Source organism: Hirundo rustica, chromosome 3 (assembly GCF_015227805.2).
Source record: "Hirundo rustica isolate bHirRus1 chromosome 3, bHirRus1.pri.v3, whole genome shotgun sequence".
In the NCBI taxonomy this organism is placed as follows: domain Eukaryota; kingdom Metazoa; phylum Chordata; class Aves; order Passeriformes; family Hirundinidae; genus Hirundo; species Hirundo rustica.
Genome location: NC_053452.1, coordinates 67155747 through 67170919, shown reverse-complemented (window position 1 = coordinate 67170919; position 15173 = coordinate 67155747). Strand labels below are relative to the sequence as shown.

At 39.3% G+C, this 15173-nt stretch overlaps 1 protein-coding gene across 3 annotated transcripts in view; it reads left to right on the top strand.

Moving 5' to 3' along the window:
• The window catches only part of DSE (dermatan sulfate epimerase), a 34489-nt gene that overhangs the window by 7915 nt on the left and 11401 nt on the right, over positions 1 to 15173 (top strand). For 2 of the 3 annotated variants that reach the window (XM_040059742.2, XM_040059741.2), the window contains exon 3: positions 4663 to 5131. In XM_040059742.2, the coding sequence (XP_039915676.1) occupies positions 4716 to 5131 (416 nt within the window). In that variant the 5' untranslated portion in view covers positions 4663 to 4715. Of the gene's footprint in view, positions 1 to 4662; positions 5132 to 15173 lie in introns of those variants that run through there. The other variant, XM_040059743.1, reaches the window with a different exon arrangement.

Sequence of the window (15173 nt, the reverse complement as noted above, 5' to 3'; positions counted from 1 at the left end):
ATGCTGTATTGGATATGATTCTGTGGAACCAAGTGATTGTATTTATATGGGAATTAATCTCCATTGACCCTTTCACCTCTCTGTTGTCATGGACTTACCCTGCATTTTTTAATACCAGAATGTCATTGGATTCAGTTAGAAGACTAAATTGCTCTCCCATTTTTAAATATGTTTGCAAAGTATTTAGATTGGTGGTAAAACTGACTTTGCTGAACAAAACAGCTCTTCGTTTGATGTAACTGTCATGATTTTAGAGTGCTGCCATTATATAATGTTACCAAAATTTCCAGCTGATATATTCCATGTTATAGATTCTGCTCCTCTCATCAGCAGCAAAGTCAATTGCAATGTGTGTGAAAAGATATTTCAGATATTTGGATAAAGTGCAAAGAAAAGGAGATCCTACAGAAGTTTGCTTTTCTCTGCTGTCATCTAACCTGCTGCTTCTTATGTTATATTTTGGGAGTTGTCAACATTGGGACAGAGTTATACATCCCTCTCCATTTAACGGAACAATATTCCACACACATCTTGTTGCAATTTTACCTATTAAGTTCACACTTTTGGTAGGACAGCAGCTGATTCTGGTGGTTGACCATTTCTTGTTGAAATATCTATGACTGTTTTAGCCCTGGGTTCTAAAATTGCTTATTTTAGTTTTAATACCAGTTCTTGTAATGGAATTTGTGGCAAAACTGTAGTGACACTGTCGTTCAAAACGAAACTGCATGTTAAAATATTACAAGCATTGAAAAAAATTGAGTAAAAAAAAGTTCATTTTCACTGTCAATCATTTATGTAGTGCGAAGAAATTATGAGATTTAAGTCCATGCTGATTCAGAGGTCATTTTCTCAGGTAAAAGTTTGCACACTGAACCTGAAGATTTGATTTTCATCAGTATGGTGAAACAGATTTTCCTTTAAATCTGTTTCTCAGATATCTCAGATAACAATAATGAGAACTGTAGCCTTTGTGGAAAACAGTATCTTCCCAAAAGACGACAAAGAGTCTGACGTTCTCATGTCCCAGCCCTGGGCTCTGGAAAGATCTTTTATTCAGAAACCTGAGTAATCTGGTAGCGTGGGAGATGTCAGTAGAGACACCTGCAACTTCTGCTTTTTAAGAAGTGATAGAAGTTTGGTCCCAGGAAAAAGCAGCTACAAAGCAGAGGGGCTCTTCAGAACTGATACTACAGAAAACCACAGTTCTTTACCTGGTTTTAGCTTTTAATCATCCACAAGAAGGTCAGATGGCTTCAAGGACAGCTGTGCAAGCTTGGTGATCCTAGCATTGCCATCACTTCTTCTCCCTCCTCTGCCGCTCTCTCACTGCTCTGCTGTCACTGATGAAGCGACATTTCTGTGCACATGTGGCAGGAGTAAATGGGCCTCTCTTTTCTTTTAAATAGTTTATTTGGTAAAGGTATCTGTATAAACCAGTGTTTCATTTAGTTAGTGGTTTCAGTTTTACAATACTTCTTTTTTTTTTTTTCCCCCCCTACAGCTGAATCATCTGAAGTTGATGCAGATGGGAAGAACTAAAATTGTTAAGATTTATTCTGTTTGGGGTGTTTTTTTCTGGAATAGCTGATGTTTTTTTGCTGCTTGTTTCTGCTGGCAATAGAGTGGAAATCACTCAAAATGCTCTCTCAATCTAGAACTAAATGGCAACATTTTCAAAGCACAATGTATAATAGCATTTTCTTCCATGGGCAAGCATCCTTCATTCTCCTTTTAATTTTTAATACTTAATCAGATCATGGTTTCCTAACTGAATAAAACCCCCTCGTTTTGAGAGAAGGCTGAGTTGCTTGGTAAAGTTTTTCTTGGAAGATGTGGCTGGTAATGATGCAGTGTAATATGAGAGTAAGAAATTCCTTTAGCATTTAAAAAATGGTATTGTGAGTGTTCATTAAATGATCAGAAGGCCCAGACTCCAATTCTTTCAAGCCTGAATGTATCAGGCAAACTTGTAACAGGTTCATTCACAACTGGTAATCTGGAGCTCTTGTGGACAGTTATTTGCACAGACCCAGCTTCACCTAAGCTGTGCTGATAATCAGGGGTCAGAGGTTTGCATGGGGAGAAAGGTGTACTCCTTTCCAGCTGCCTCCTCCTGTCCGTAGGTCACACCAGGCTGAGCTCTGCAAAGCTGTGGGACACTGCTCACTGTCCTTAGTCAGTCATGGCTGCTGGGAGTTATTGCCTTCATATCGCAGGAAGGGTGTCAGTATCATTTAACCAAGAATAAACGATTTTGTACTCCTGCTTTTGTCACTGCTTATTGACTTTCTTCCAGTTCTTGACTCTGAATAAATATACAGTAGGTTGGTTTTCCAGTTATTCTGTTGTTGGCCTAAACAATGTGGTGCAGAAGTTCCTTCTCATGCAAAGGTAAAAAAACAGGGTTTACTTTCTCAGTGAAATGTGCATATGAGTGAAGGGTAAAAATGTGGGAAGCTGTTGAATAGTTAAGAGTACTATGACTTTTTGGCAACACTGGGTGTGTTTGATGATGGTGTAATGCTGGGAAATGTGTGTTCAGATTTGCAATGAAGTTCTGGGAAACCTTACTGTATATTCCCTAATCATTGGTCAGAAATAACTTAATTTAGGGAAGTCTTAAAACCATCCCTAAATTTATGCATGTTCTTAATTCTCACTGATGTACAGAATTACTTACAGAAATCAAACCAAAGGAAAGACTGCATGAAGTCTGCTAGCTGGGATTTCTTTCTGCTTGTGTGAGCCATGAAATTTTTTCAATAAATGGTTAACACAGAAGAAGCTACAAGCATTTTTTAGCTTTTTGGGGGGTATTTTTTAGGGTCTTTCCTCTGTCCACAGTTCTAAAGGATCACAGAGGCTTTAAAAAAAAACAACTGTAGTGTTTATTTTTTTATTATTATTATTATTATGACAAAGGTGTTTTTTCATCAGTTAAAAAGATCACATGTTTCAACCATAATGTATTGCTTTGGCTGGTTTTTACCTTCTTCCTGTCAAAATATACAGTTATATTTTCTCCTGCATAGAGAAGAATACAAGTAGATTTGAGTATGTCTGGATAAACTATGGTGCATGTGTCATTTTGTATGCGTGTATGTGGTAGATATATTAAAAGTGTTACAAATAAACCAGCCTGTGATAATATGTCCTGTAAAAATTGGTTACATCCAAAACAGGGCAAAATGTACTTGCAAAATGCATTAAAATATTATGAAAATGTCATCTTCCACTATACTCTGTTTAAGCAATTATGCTGCTCACTGTAATAGATAACTTTAAGCAGTTACAGGGTACAATATTATTTGTGCCCTAGGTAGGAATTCATAAGAAATTATGTATATCTTGCCAAAGATGTTTGCTCACAAATTAATTTTAGGATCTGAGCACAAAAATCTAGAGGGTCTGGGCACCCAGTCGTCATGAAGGGTCCTTGTCTGTCAACATTTTCTCGTATTAACGACGTTGTTGAAACACTGTGTGGATCTCTAAATAAGGTTTTAGCAGCCTCCGTTTCTATTAGAAAATTTTGGCTCTGGAATAGGGACCTGTGGGGAGAAGTAAAAGGTTGCTTTGTACTTCAACTTCCTACAAGTTTTATGACTGAATCCTATGAAGCAGGTTTTCCATGGGAGAAAAAAAAAAAATCTGTTTTTAGGTTTTTTTCCTTCTATTTCTCGTCTTAATAATTGAAAACTACTGTTCATTATTTACATAAAACTGTCTCACTTGAGCCTGCTTTCCATAACCTTTTCCCTCGTAAGAATTCTAGGAATTTGCTGGCTTTCCTCAGGGGAATCTTGGCCGTGTTTTATCTGTGACTTTAGGCCAGATAGTTGGTAATTTCTTCAAAGTAACTTACTATGTTTAAATTGCATTTGCCTCTGCGTAGATTTCCCATTTGAGCACATTCAAGAAGTAAGGTACATCGAAGAATATGCATTTTAATTCAATGTTCAGCCTTCTTGGTAACTGGCAGTAAATCTCATGTAAAATGGAAAGCCCCTTGGAAAAAAATACTAACTATGCGAACCCTAAATACCCGGAAGGCAAAGTATTTCAGCTGTTTTTCTAAGACTCTGCCACTTACTGTTTCCCTTTTTGACTCCTAACTTGCTCTTTTTTTCCTTTGTCTAAAATGAGGACGTGTCAGAACTGGAGGCCTTAAGTGCTGTATAAAGTGACCCCGACACAAACCTCCAGCATTCCTCATCTTTCCGTCTCTCCAGCTGCTAACATCAGCCAAGGCAGCACGCAGGCTTGGCTGCCACCAGCTCCCTGGCTCTTCCCCTTCCTCCTCCCTTCCCGCCCTTCTCCGCTTGCCAGTACAGTCAGCGCTGCTTCATGGTAGGCACCGTTGCAATTATTTGAAATCTCGAGTACAAGAGCTGGTGTTGTCTCCCTTCAGCTGGTATCAGCTACCAGAGGGCAAGGTGTAGGAAGGAAGGGGCTTTCTTCAGAGTGTACAGCTTTTTCTCTCGGGTGAATTGCTCAGCAGATATTTCATCTGAAGTATCCAAATAGAAATGATTTGAAAGTCACCTGGAGAATACATGGGGTTCTTTAGATGGAAACATATTTCCTAGAGAGGCTCCTGAATTATGGTGTCTCACAGATTCATTTTCTAACTCCTTCTTTCATGTCTGTCTGCCACAGGACATTTCAAAGATGGTTTGGCTGCCGTTGAGACCTGGAGATCTGATGCCACAATGAGGACTCACACACGGGGAGCCCCAAGTGTGTTTTTCATACACGTGGTTTGCTTTGCCTTTGCCTGCGGCGCCCGGGAGGACCAAGACAGGATGGTTCCTTTTGTCAATGCCAACTATGACAGCTACCCCATGCTCTACTTCTCCAAGGGGGACATGGAGACTCTGCGGCTCCAGGCCAGCACCACGCACCAGCACATAGCAGCTCGTCTGATCGAAGCAGTGCAAACCATGCTGTCAAATCCCCTGGAGTACCTTCCTCCCTGGGACCCAAAGGAGTTCAGCGCCCGCTGGAATGAAATTTATGGCAACAACCTCGGGGCCCTGGCAATGTTCTGCGTGCTCTTCCCTGAAAACATGGAGGCCATTAATATGGCCAAGGATTACATGGAGAGGATGGCGGCTCAGCCTAGTTGGTAGATTTTTGTCTTTTTTTTTTTTTAAGTTCTTCTTTTACTGTATAAACTGCTTACAGTTGGAGGAGTGAGTGAATGAGTGAATTGCTTAAATTATGTCAGCTGTGCTAATATTCATTTTAACAGTGACTAACTTGCTGCATGCATTTACCCTCATCTAGACCAGTAGGTTTTCAGCTTCATTGGACTTATCTTCTTGAAAGTTGATGCTGAAAGGAACATGATCCTTTGTGCACCACCCTGTTTGCTGTTTAAAAAAAAAAAAAAAAAAGTAATCCAAACCCACTCTCAGTCAGAAGCAAGAGTTTCATATCTGGTTTGTTGCAAGAAGTGCTAAAAGTGTTGCTTTCAGTTCTACCCCCCCCCCGGCCCCGGCCCCCCAGATTCATACATATCTCTTGGGTAATTAATTTTTCCTCAGGAAGAATTTAGGAAAGGGAGACCTATGAAAAAGGTATAATTAGGTGTAGGTAAAAATTACACTCTTGGGCTTCTGCAGTCTGCTCTAACATCTATATGAGCTTTAGTTCAGACTGGCAGCTTCATTTGTATGGTTGCATGGTTCTTGGGCCTCTCCTTAAGACATACATGCTGTCCATGATAGCTGTCCATCTGATTACTGGAACTACCTGAGTAACTGGCATTTTGATGGCCACCTCCTGGATTACCTTCCTCTGGATGTGAGTTGTCACCTCTACAAGTTACTCTGTCCACACTCTTTCTATGGGGACAGAAGTTAATGTTCTCACTGTCGGAATGATACTAGGGTCGAGACTCCAAGATCTCCTGCTTTTCATACCCACCTGCAATTTATCTCCTCTTTTTGCTTGGGCAGATGCATTTCCCCTACCTCCCTGCAGCAGCTGCCCCTTGGTGCACCTTGAGGACTACAGCCCAGGATTGCTGTCACTGTGAATAGGTCAGAGGATGGGAATGTGGGCTTTGCCAGGACAGTGACATCTGCCCAGGGCAGCAAGATGAAGCTGGATGGGGCACTGCTCCCTTCTGTCATAGCTGCTCTTCTACAGCCTTGTGATGACAGCAGCTCAGCAAAAGTGTGAGTCAAGATTCAAGTCAGGGCAGGAAGAGAAGCATGAATGGTTCAAACAGTATTCATTGCTCAAACTACTATTCCTTAACTTTCTAGTAACCAGCTAGTAGTATCCTATAAAGGTTATCCTTCTATGAGCCATCACTATATTTATGCTGGATTTGAGCTAGCTTGGGATCTATAACTTGGGATCTATATCCTTCTCATGGGCATGATTGAAAAGGCATGATAGCGTTTGGGTTCTCCTGCACCAAGTATTAAAATGGTGATTGCCACAGAAATACACAAGCTAGAGCAAAAGAAGTGATGGGAGACAGAAGGGACACACTGGCCATATATGGCCTGCATGTCACAGAAGAGAGGACATGTGGCATTTAGGAAGAAAAGTATTATCTCAACAGTGGTGGTAATTTCCAAAATCTTCCACTGAAGCATAGCAATACAAAGTTTCAGTCTTAGCTCTGGAGACTGTGTGTTTCTGACACACTGACAGAGGGATATAGCTTACAGGGGTGAATCCAAGGATGTGTGACCAAGGATGTGTGGAGACAGACTTCTCCAAAGTCAACACCTTCCTCCTTAGTTTCATTGTTCACACTCTTTCTTAACTTGTTTTGGGTAGGGTATAGTTACATGACCATCTGTTTTAATGAAATAAGAGAGAGAGGGAAATATTATTTTCAGTAGGAGAACTTGGTTTTTTTCAGTTTCCTACATCTCACTCTCTGTGTCAACCTTATTTAAGTGTTTTATGTCCTGTGATTCATGCCCTGAATTAATTGTGGTTGTTCTGTCCCTCCTTTGTCCCAGCTGACCAGATATAATCAGAACCAAGCAGATATCCCATTTCCACTTGGCTTTGATGTTATTTACCTGCCTCCAACTACTGTTTTTTTCTCCAGCAAGTATCTTGCATTACCTTGGTGAAAGAGAAACCATGCTTTTCCCATCTTTCCCTTCTGATGTAGACATCCAGTCCAGAAATCAATCAAGGTTTAATCAGGGTTCTCTGCTGTGCAAAAGTGGCTGCAATCTGCTCAGTTGTAGTGGAAGTGCAGGAGGAAATTGTAAACACAGGCAGTAGAGCTGGGCTAAGCTGCCCTTTGTATAACCTCCAGCTGGCCAGCTCTTCAAATGCTGTGGCAGAAACATGGATCTGGTTTCCATTTTTGTTTCCCCCCTGAGAACTTATGTCTGAATGCTGTCAGCATGGAGTGTGCACTATAGCCCCAGCAGTGGATGCAGTAATATAGATCTCTCTCCCTTGTCCAACAGTGGCTTTCAGAAAAGTAGGAATGTGACATCTCTGAGGCATGTACTGCACTGTCTGGCTTTGCTCAAAGAGGCTGGGTTCAGAGGCTGAAGGACTAGGCAGACAGATTATGTAAATCTGTTTTTCTTAAGAAACTCAAAAGTACCAGAAAATATTACTGCACGCATTTCTCCGCTTAGGATAAGACTAGGAGAATAAACATGATAGATAGGAATTGTGGCTGTTATATGAGCTGTCCTGGCAGTGTCACAGTGGTGGAAGTTTTTGTCCAGTCTATCTAGGCATGTTTGATTCTCCTCAGACTTTGGGAAAATACCATTCTGGATGATATATTATGATTATTGTCCTTATTAAATAATTTGAAGGCACATGTGTTCTGATCAGGAGGGTGGAAAGAAGAAGCAGTCTTGATGTTGCCTGATTTGGAGCCTTGCATGTTAGGAGAGTCATCTGCTAGAACTCTTTATTTCATCAGAAAAGAGGGCTTTTCCAAAGAGGTATCAGTAAGGTTAGTAAAACAGGCCTCTCCTTAGACCTCCTCAGTAATGTAGATGCCAAGACTGACATGTAAATTTTCTGGAAAAATATCTTTTTTATCACTGACAGATTCATCAACACGTTGCAAAGTTAAAACTGGCATTGGCAGCTTAATCCTTTCAGTGGTATAATCTGGGTTTCTTTTGACTTCTGCTGTTGTGGCATTGATTCTAAAATAGCCTTAGAATTATTAAAAAAAAAAAAAAAATCATCTTAATGAGTTTCCTCTAGTTTTTGTGGCAATGTTAAGTAAAATGTAAGCTTTACCAGAAAACAAAAGTTTATGTTTATAGCCTGTGTAGTAGTTGAATAAAAGAAATATGGTTTAAAATGTCACTGGTTATTTGTTTCAGAATGTTAGGAGATTAAGGAGACTGACATTTTATATTTCTTCTTTACATTAGTGGAATCCTCAATAGTCCAAGTACCATTCAATATCCTAGGATACGATTATGAGAAAGTCTACTGGTAATTGATAAATACATGGAAGGGGCATGTAATTAAGAACTCTGGTCCTTCCTCATCTGCTAAAACAGTCATTTTATGTCACATAATAAAGTACACCCATAACTGAGTTCCCATTTGTGTCAACTAACAGAGGTTGAGCCGTTTGTCATAACAACCCATGTTCATAGGCATGCTGCTCATTAGCAGAGCATCCCTAATGGCTACATCCTGGAGTAGGTTTACATTTTAAAATAAACAGAGGGGCACTGGGTAACAGCTGACTATAACAGCCACACAAAATAATATGGGAACGACACTGTTGCACAGACTAGCAACAGCAAACGAACGTGCATTAGTATTTTAGCTGAAATAGATGAGCATTAATGGTTTTGCCTGTAAAAATTAAAAGCTGGTATTAAATAAACCCCTTGGTTTCCCATGGTTTGGATATCTAGATGCTGTCTAAAATCTTATGGGAAGTTTTTCCTTATGTTTGAACCGTATTACCTTTTTTTTAGAGGGAACAGAGAATATTGATGTGTTTTCTGGCATTTTATCTCTATCTGGCCCCTAGAGCACTCCCCGCCAGAGGGGCGTTTTGGCCGAGAAGATCTGTGCTCGTGATTCTTTCCATATGCTGCTGGCTCATCCCGTTCCCGTACTGAGTGGAATGATGTAATCAGAGTCACACATTGTGCAGAAATAACAGATCAGTCAGATTCTCTGTTTTGGACAAAGCAGTGAAAAACTCTCTTCTTTACTAAGCCCACATTATAAACAAACGCTTTGGGAGTTCACCAATTCTGCACCCTTGTAGCGAGGGAGATGTTCCAATTTGCAATGGCCAGAAAGAGATTTCTGGAGGTTTGTTTTGGGATTTTTTTTTTTTTTTTTTGCACATTGTTGATGCCCCATTTTTAAAGACAAGTATGTTACCAATGTGCAGTAGTGTGGGATTTAACGGTGGCTCTGTGGGTTTCACAGGGCAGATAATTACTGTCAAGCACATGCAGACATTCCAAGGAAATAACAGCCGCCAAGGAGAAGCTAACAGGAGGCTTCAGCATAACAAATCTGTGACCTTTCTGCTGCTTTCTTATAAACTAGCAATCATGTAGCCTTCTGTTAGTCACTGTTTATTACAAAGTATTGGAGCATCCTATAGGACCTTTGCTGTTAGTATCCAGATAGTGCTAGATGTTGAACAACAGAGATTATAAGGTAAAAATAGATATGTGTAAATTATTAAATGCATGGATAATTATTTAACTAGAATAAATTCATATATGCCAAGTTGAAATAAAACAAGTCTCTGTGGTGACACAAGAAATTTACAGAATCTCTTTGACTCCCTATAATCAACCAGCAATCACATTCAAAGAAAACTTAGGGGGGCTTTATAGGACTGTGGGATAAAAGTCAGTATAAAAGAAGCTTGGAGGATGCTGATATGCTGTCTCCTACAGAGAGGAAGAAAAAGAAAAGGAAGAGTAGGAGGATGAATTTGATATCTGGAATATATGTTATGTTAGTAAGTGAAATATCAAACACTTATGCTGTTTTTATCTTCTACATATGTAGTGTTTAAAAATAGGAATTGTTCATGTCTATGAAATTAAATGGCTAGCTGAATTGTAGAGAACTTCTTTAATACCTAAATTGATATAGATGATAAATTGGTGCTGACATTCTGTGGTGGCTACAGGGAGGTCACTTTGTGGCATGACTGGTATAAAAATTTGCTAAAACAAGAGCTAGCAGCAATGTCCTAAAATAAAAACATAATTAAATTTCTGTGTGTGCTTAATATGACACTGAGAACAACTAAAACAGAGTCGGTTCTAGTTTATTAATGTGTCAATACTAAAGCATCATAAAAGCAAGCCCTGTGTGAGAAGGACTCTTGTGATCAGAGCCAAAAATGAGAGAATATCAGAAAGAAGCTTTAGAAGCATCAAAATTATGACCATAGACCAGTGAGGAAACAGAGGGAATGAGGCTAAAAAGTAGATTAAGATTTTTAAGGAACTAAAGTTTTACTTTCCTCCCCATAGCACCTAAACTGTACAACTCTATAGTAACCTCTTTAAACATCTGTCTATATGTTGCCTTTTTTTCTCCATACTGACATGAATGTGTCTTTTTACATTTAACCACTCCTTTGCCTTTCTCCCTGTCAACTGAGCTATAATGAGCGTGAGATTGGCTGCTACTGAAACATGACTGTTTTACCTTAGACACCAGAAACATAAATCATGAGTTTTTCAAGTATGTTTTTTATTTTTGCCTTTTTGTTGTTGCAAAGTACCGAGCACTAATGTTGGGGAGATAATGGGATTTTTGCTTTGGCAGCTAACCAGAAAAATGTGGGAAGGGTAAAAGCCGAGAAGTTGTGTTTTTTTTTAAAGAGTCTTCTTTTTTCTTCCCAAAATGACAATTGTAGAATACTGGTCCGTTTATTAAGAAAGTATTCCAGTTAAGCACAAAAAAATACTTTGTTTTGGAGACTTCGTAAGAAAAATATTTAAAATTTGGTCTGGTTTGTAAAATAAATGTTGGTGGTCTCATTCCCCTTGGAAGGTGTTCTCCCTCTTGATAAGTATGCTTTGTCTAGCCACGGAAGAATAGTTCTCTTTCTTGCCTGGTGGGAGGTTTAAACCTCTATCTTCTCTCCTCAGAAGTGGATCAGGACAATAGCAAGAGTTCCAAGGCATTGCCCTTGGCATTGGGAGGACTGGACAATTGCACAGGTGACCAAGAGGGTATTTGGCCCCATTATGTGCCTCATTTGTATCCATACCTGACATTTAGTGGGCATTAAACTCAACCATGCTCACAGCTGCCTACCATATCTGAGATAAATGGCATCAAAATGCACTACAGGGCTGTCTTAGAACTAATTTTCACCTCTGAGCCATTAAAAACGAGTTCTCACTCATTTCCTTTGCATGCACCTAGTGAGATTGAGAATTTCAGTACTGAGGAGGGAGTACTGGCATCCTTCCTTTAATCTACTCCTCCAGGAATTATTCTGCAGTAATTTGTCATGGGAAAGTTTGGAGCGTTAAAATTCATGATGTGGATTACTTGTGTAATGCATATGCCAGGTTGTGCTCAATTCTTCATTTTGCATACACTGATAACATGTTAGTTGTTGATCTAGAGGCCAAAAATCAGATTTCACACTGCTTGGAAGGGCATTCTATACCTGAGATTAAAGAGGGTTACTTTCCTATTTACTTCAATTTGTTTTTAAGTACTGGATACACAGTGAAGGAAAGATGACTGTAAACATTCCACAGGTCATGATCAAGGAACTCACTTGAGCAGCAGAGTTTGATTTTAATCCTGCCTTGAACTGGCCAGATAGTGGTTTTTCCCTCTTGGCTTGTATTTCTGAGAGAAATGCTAATAGAATCTTAGAAGCAGAATTGTTTGGGTTGGAAGGGACATTAAAGATCCTCCAAAACCCCTGCACTGGGCAGGGACACCTTGGACTAGACAAGGTTGCTGAAAACCCTGTCCAGCCCAGCCATGAACACTTCCAGGTTTGGGGCATACACAAGTTCTCTGGGTAACCTGTGCCAGTGCCTCACCACCCTCACAGTCAAGAGTTTCTTCATAACTCTTAATCTCCTTTTTTAGTTTAAAACTATAGCCCCCATGTCTTATTATCTGCCCATGCAAAACCCCTCCTTTTTATATGTCCCCCTTTAGGAACTAGAAGGTTTCTGTAAGGTCTCCCTGGAGACTTTTCCAGGCTGAACAACCCCATCTCTCTCAACCTCTCTGCACTGGAGAGGTGCTCCAGCCATCTGAGCATCATTCTGGCTTCCTCTGGACTTGCTCCAACAGGCCCATGTCCTTATTGTGCTGAGGAGCCCAGAGCAGTTTGCAGCACTCCAGGTGGGGTCTCACCAGGGCAGAGGGGAGGAGCAGAATCCCCTCCCTCACCCTGCTGGTCATGCTGGTTTTGATGAGGCCAGAACAACTGGCTTCCTGGGCTGCAGCTGTACCTCACTGAGTCATGTCCAGCTTTTCCCAAAATAGTAAGGGGACATTTTTCCATGTCCCAAAATCCACCTCTGTAGGGCCGTTCTCAGTGAGTTCTTCCCTCAGTCTGTGCTCATATCTGGGTCTGCCCCAACCCAGGTGACCCTGCTTTCAGTAAGGAAGTAGGTATTTGGTAGTGAATAGCGAGAAATTACAGAAACACTTTTCCGCTGAGAGAAGAGGCAGTGGTAGCATCAGGAATGTTGTCAAGAAATGGAGAGGTTGTAGTGATCTTGGCTTTGTTGGTCATAGTGGTTTTTATTTTCTATCCAAAATGTTATGCAAATGGTATACTTGCTTAGAGCTTGGAAATGCATTTAATGAAGGTGATGTGTATACGTAGAAAAAATGCAGTGCATGCATGATGGTTCTTGGTGCCTTCAATTGATCACTGGAAAATAGGGTCTTAATCCCCCTCTTCGTATTCACTTTTCATTGTAGAAGGTGGCAAATCTAAAACAGATAAACCATTGCACCATGCTAAAATTCTAAACACGTGTAGGAAAACCACACTACTTATCCATAATTCCAGCCTTATCCATGATCTCTTTATTTCCACAGTTTCTTCATGGAGGATTTATATCAAACTCTATGTGTTTAAAATAAAGTAAAAATATTTTACAGGACAGAGACGAACAAAACTTTAAAGAACATCCTAGGCATGTATTTATCCTGTGCCATTCACAGGATTTATCCAGACAGCAGGTTTTTTGTGCAGAACAATGTGTATGACTTTGGATGTTTATGGAGTTTGATCATGAGGTAGCAAACCTGTTCAGCACTTTTTACTTTCATAATCTCCTCAACTTTCCAGATAGGCACCTCTTCCAAATATACCTATACAGACAGATACAGGTGTATAAGTGTAAAAAATGTATTGTAGGGGTGCCTTTATGTTTTAGGATTTAAAATTCATTTTAGAATTTTTGGAACAGTTGGCTGCCTTTGCTCAAAGTGCATATGTCTGCAACTAAGTAGTTGTTCTATATTAAAGAACCCATTATATGTATTTTTATTTACTTTGGATTTGTTTGTTTGTTTTTGTAACATCTGATGCCTTTAAAGGCTGACAAGGCTAATGCAGCCTTGAGGTAGAGGTTACTTGCTGTCGTCAGACACAGTTAATTGTGAAGCTGAAGTTCATACTCTCTGATGTTAAATTTTAGTCTTGACTGGCTTAGAAAACAGCTTGTTGTATAGGGCAAAGTGTTGGTTTGTTTTTATCTATCTTTGTATAAATACATACCACGTTTCTTAGTAGTTAATACTAAGCTAGCCCTGAAAACACTTTTTTCACATACATTCATTCAGCATATGCCTGTGGCTCTATGCTTTCCCCCGGTCTATCAGCCAGGCTATTTACCAGGCCTGACACTGGGAGATGCATTTGAAAAATGAGAACATAATTGAGATACAAAAACCATGTAATGCTTGCTGGTTGACCATTCGTCTTGTGAATAATTTACCACATGTTTCTTGTACTTTGCTTGGTTCCCTTGAAATTAAGTTAAGGAGGGTACATTGATTTATAGCAACTAAAGTTGTTTCTTCAAAAGAGCTTCACCTTAAGAACAGATGTTGACTGTGGGTTTATGTGTTTAGAAATTAAGATCTTTAAATTGTCATCTTACTTGTGTGAATCTCCTCTGTGAAATTTTATACAAGACTTAACTGTACAGAAGTTCAATTTGAGGAGAGTTATGACAAAATTGTTTGTCTAACCCAAGGTGGGTAACTATGTCAGTATGTATGATAAGGGTGCCTAACATAAGGAGTTTTACACTGAAATGCTGTGGGGTTTGTTTTGTTTTGGTTTGGTTTGGTTTGGTTTTTCTTTCCTTAAGAGATCAGGAGCCTAAATGTAGTTATAACTTCTCGACTTATCACCTCCCATGTAGAAGACTGCTTTCTATTTTGTCAGAAGGAGTACCATGGAGATCATTAGATGCTCTTACACTGTAGAATTTGATATGGTATTCTCTTAGAAACTAGACATAAAGTTAACATACACCTTAACAGTGAAAATTGCAATAAATCAGTTGCACTGGCAAATCCCATTTTAAATTAAGTCAGGTAAAGATCAGGTTAAAGCAGAATAGGTTTAAGCAAAATCTAATTAGGGTCTTGTTTGTTATTAAAAGGATATTGAACTTTGAAGTAAATATTTTAAATTAGCTTAAATTCTTTCATTGTACTTTTCTTCCACCCTAATGAATAGCTTCGCCTCAAACTCTTTGTAATTGTTCCAAGCAAATGCCTTTAAAGTGAAATTTCCTGTACTTATTTGAACTCTGATTTCTGAATATACAAATGTTTAGTGAAACTAAAAATCCTTTGGAAATTAGATTTCATTATATAGCTGATCAAAGGGATTTTTCTGTGTCAAAGGATTCCTGACAGGAATCATGGTGCCAGAGTGTTGTATATAATTGGCATAGAATGGAAATTTAGTTTTATGTGTAGGATCAACAACATTTTAAGAGCTTTTCCAGTAATAAGGAAAGATGAAGAAGCAGAAATAGACAATTAATAACCAGATAATTCAGACTGATGTATTTAATTTGAATCTGTGAGACAAATATTTCATTTAAAAAAAGGAAAAAAGAATGTTTAACTTCACTGCAAGCAGAAGATGGGATCAAGATGAGACAAGGTGAGCTGTTGGAAATTCAGCTGATCAA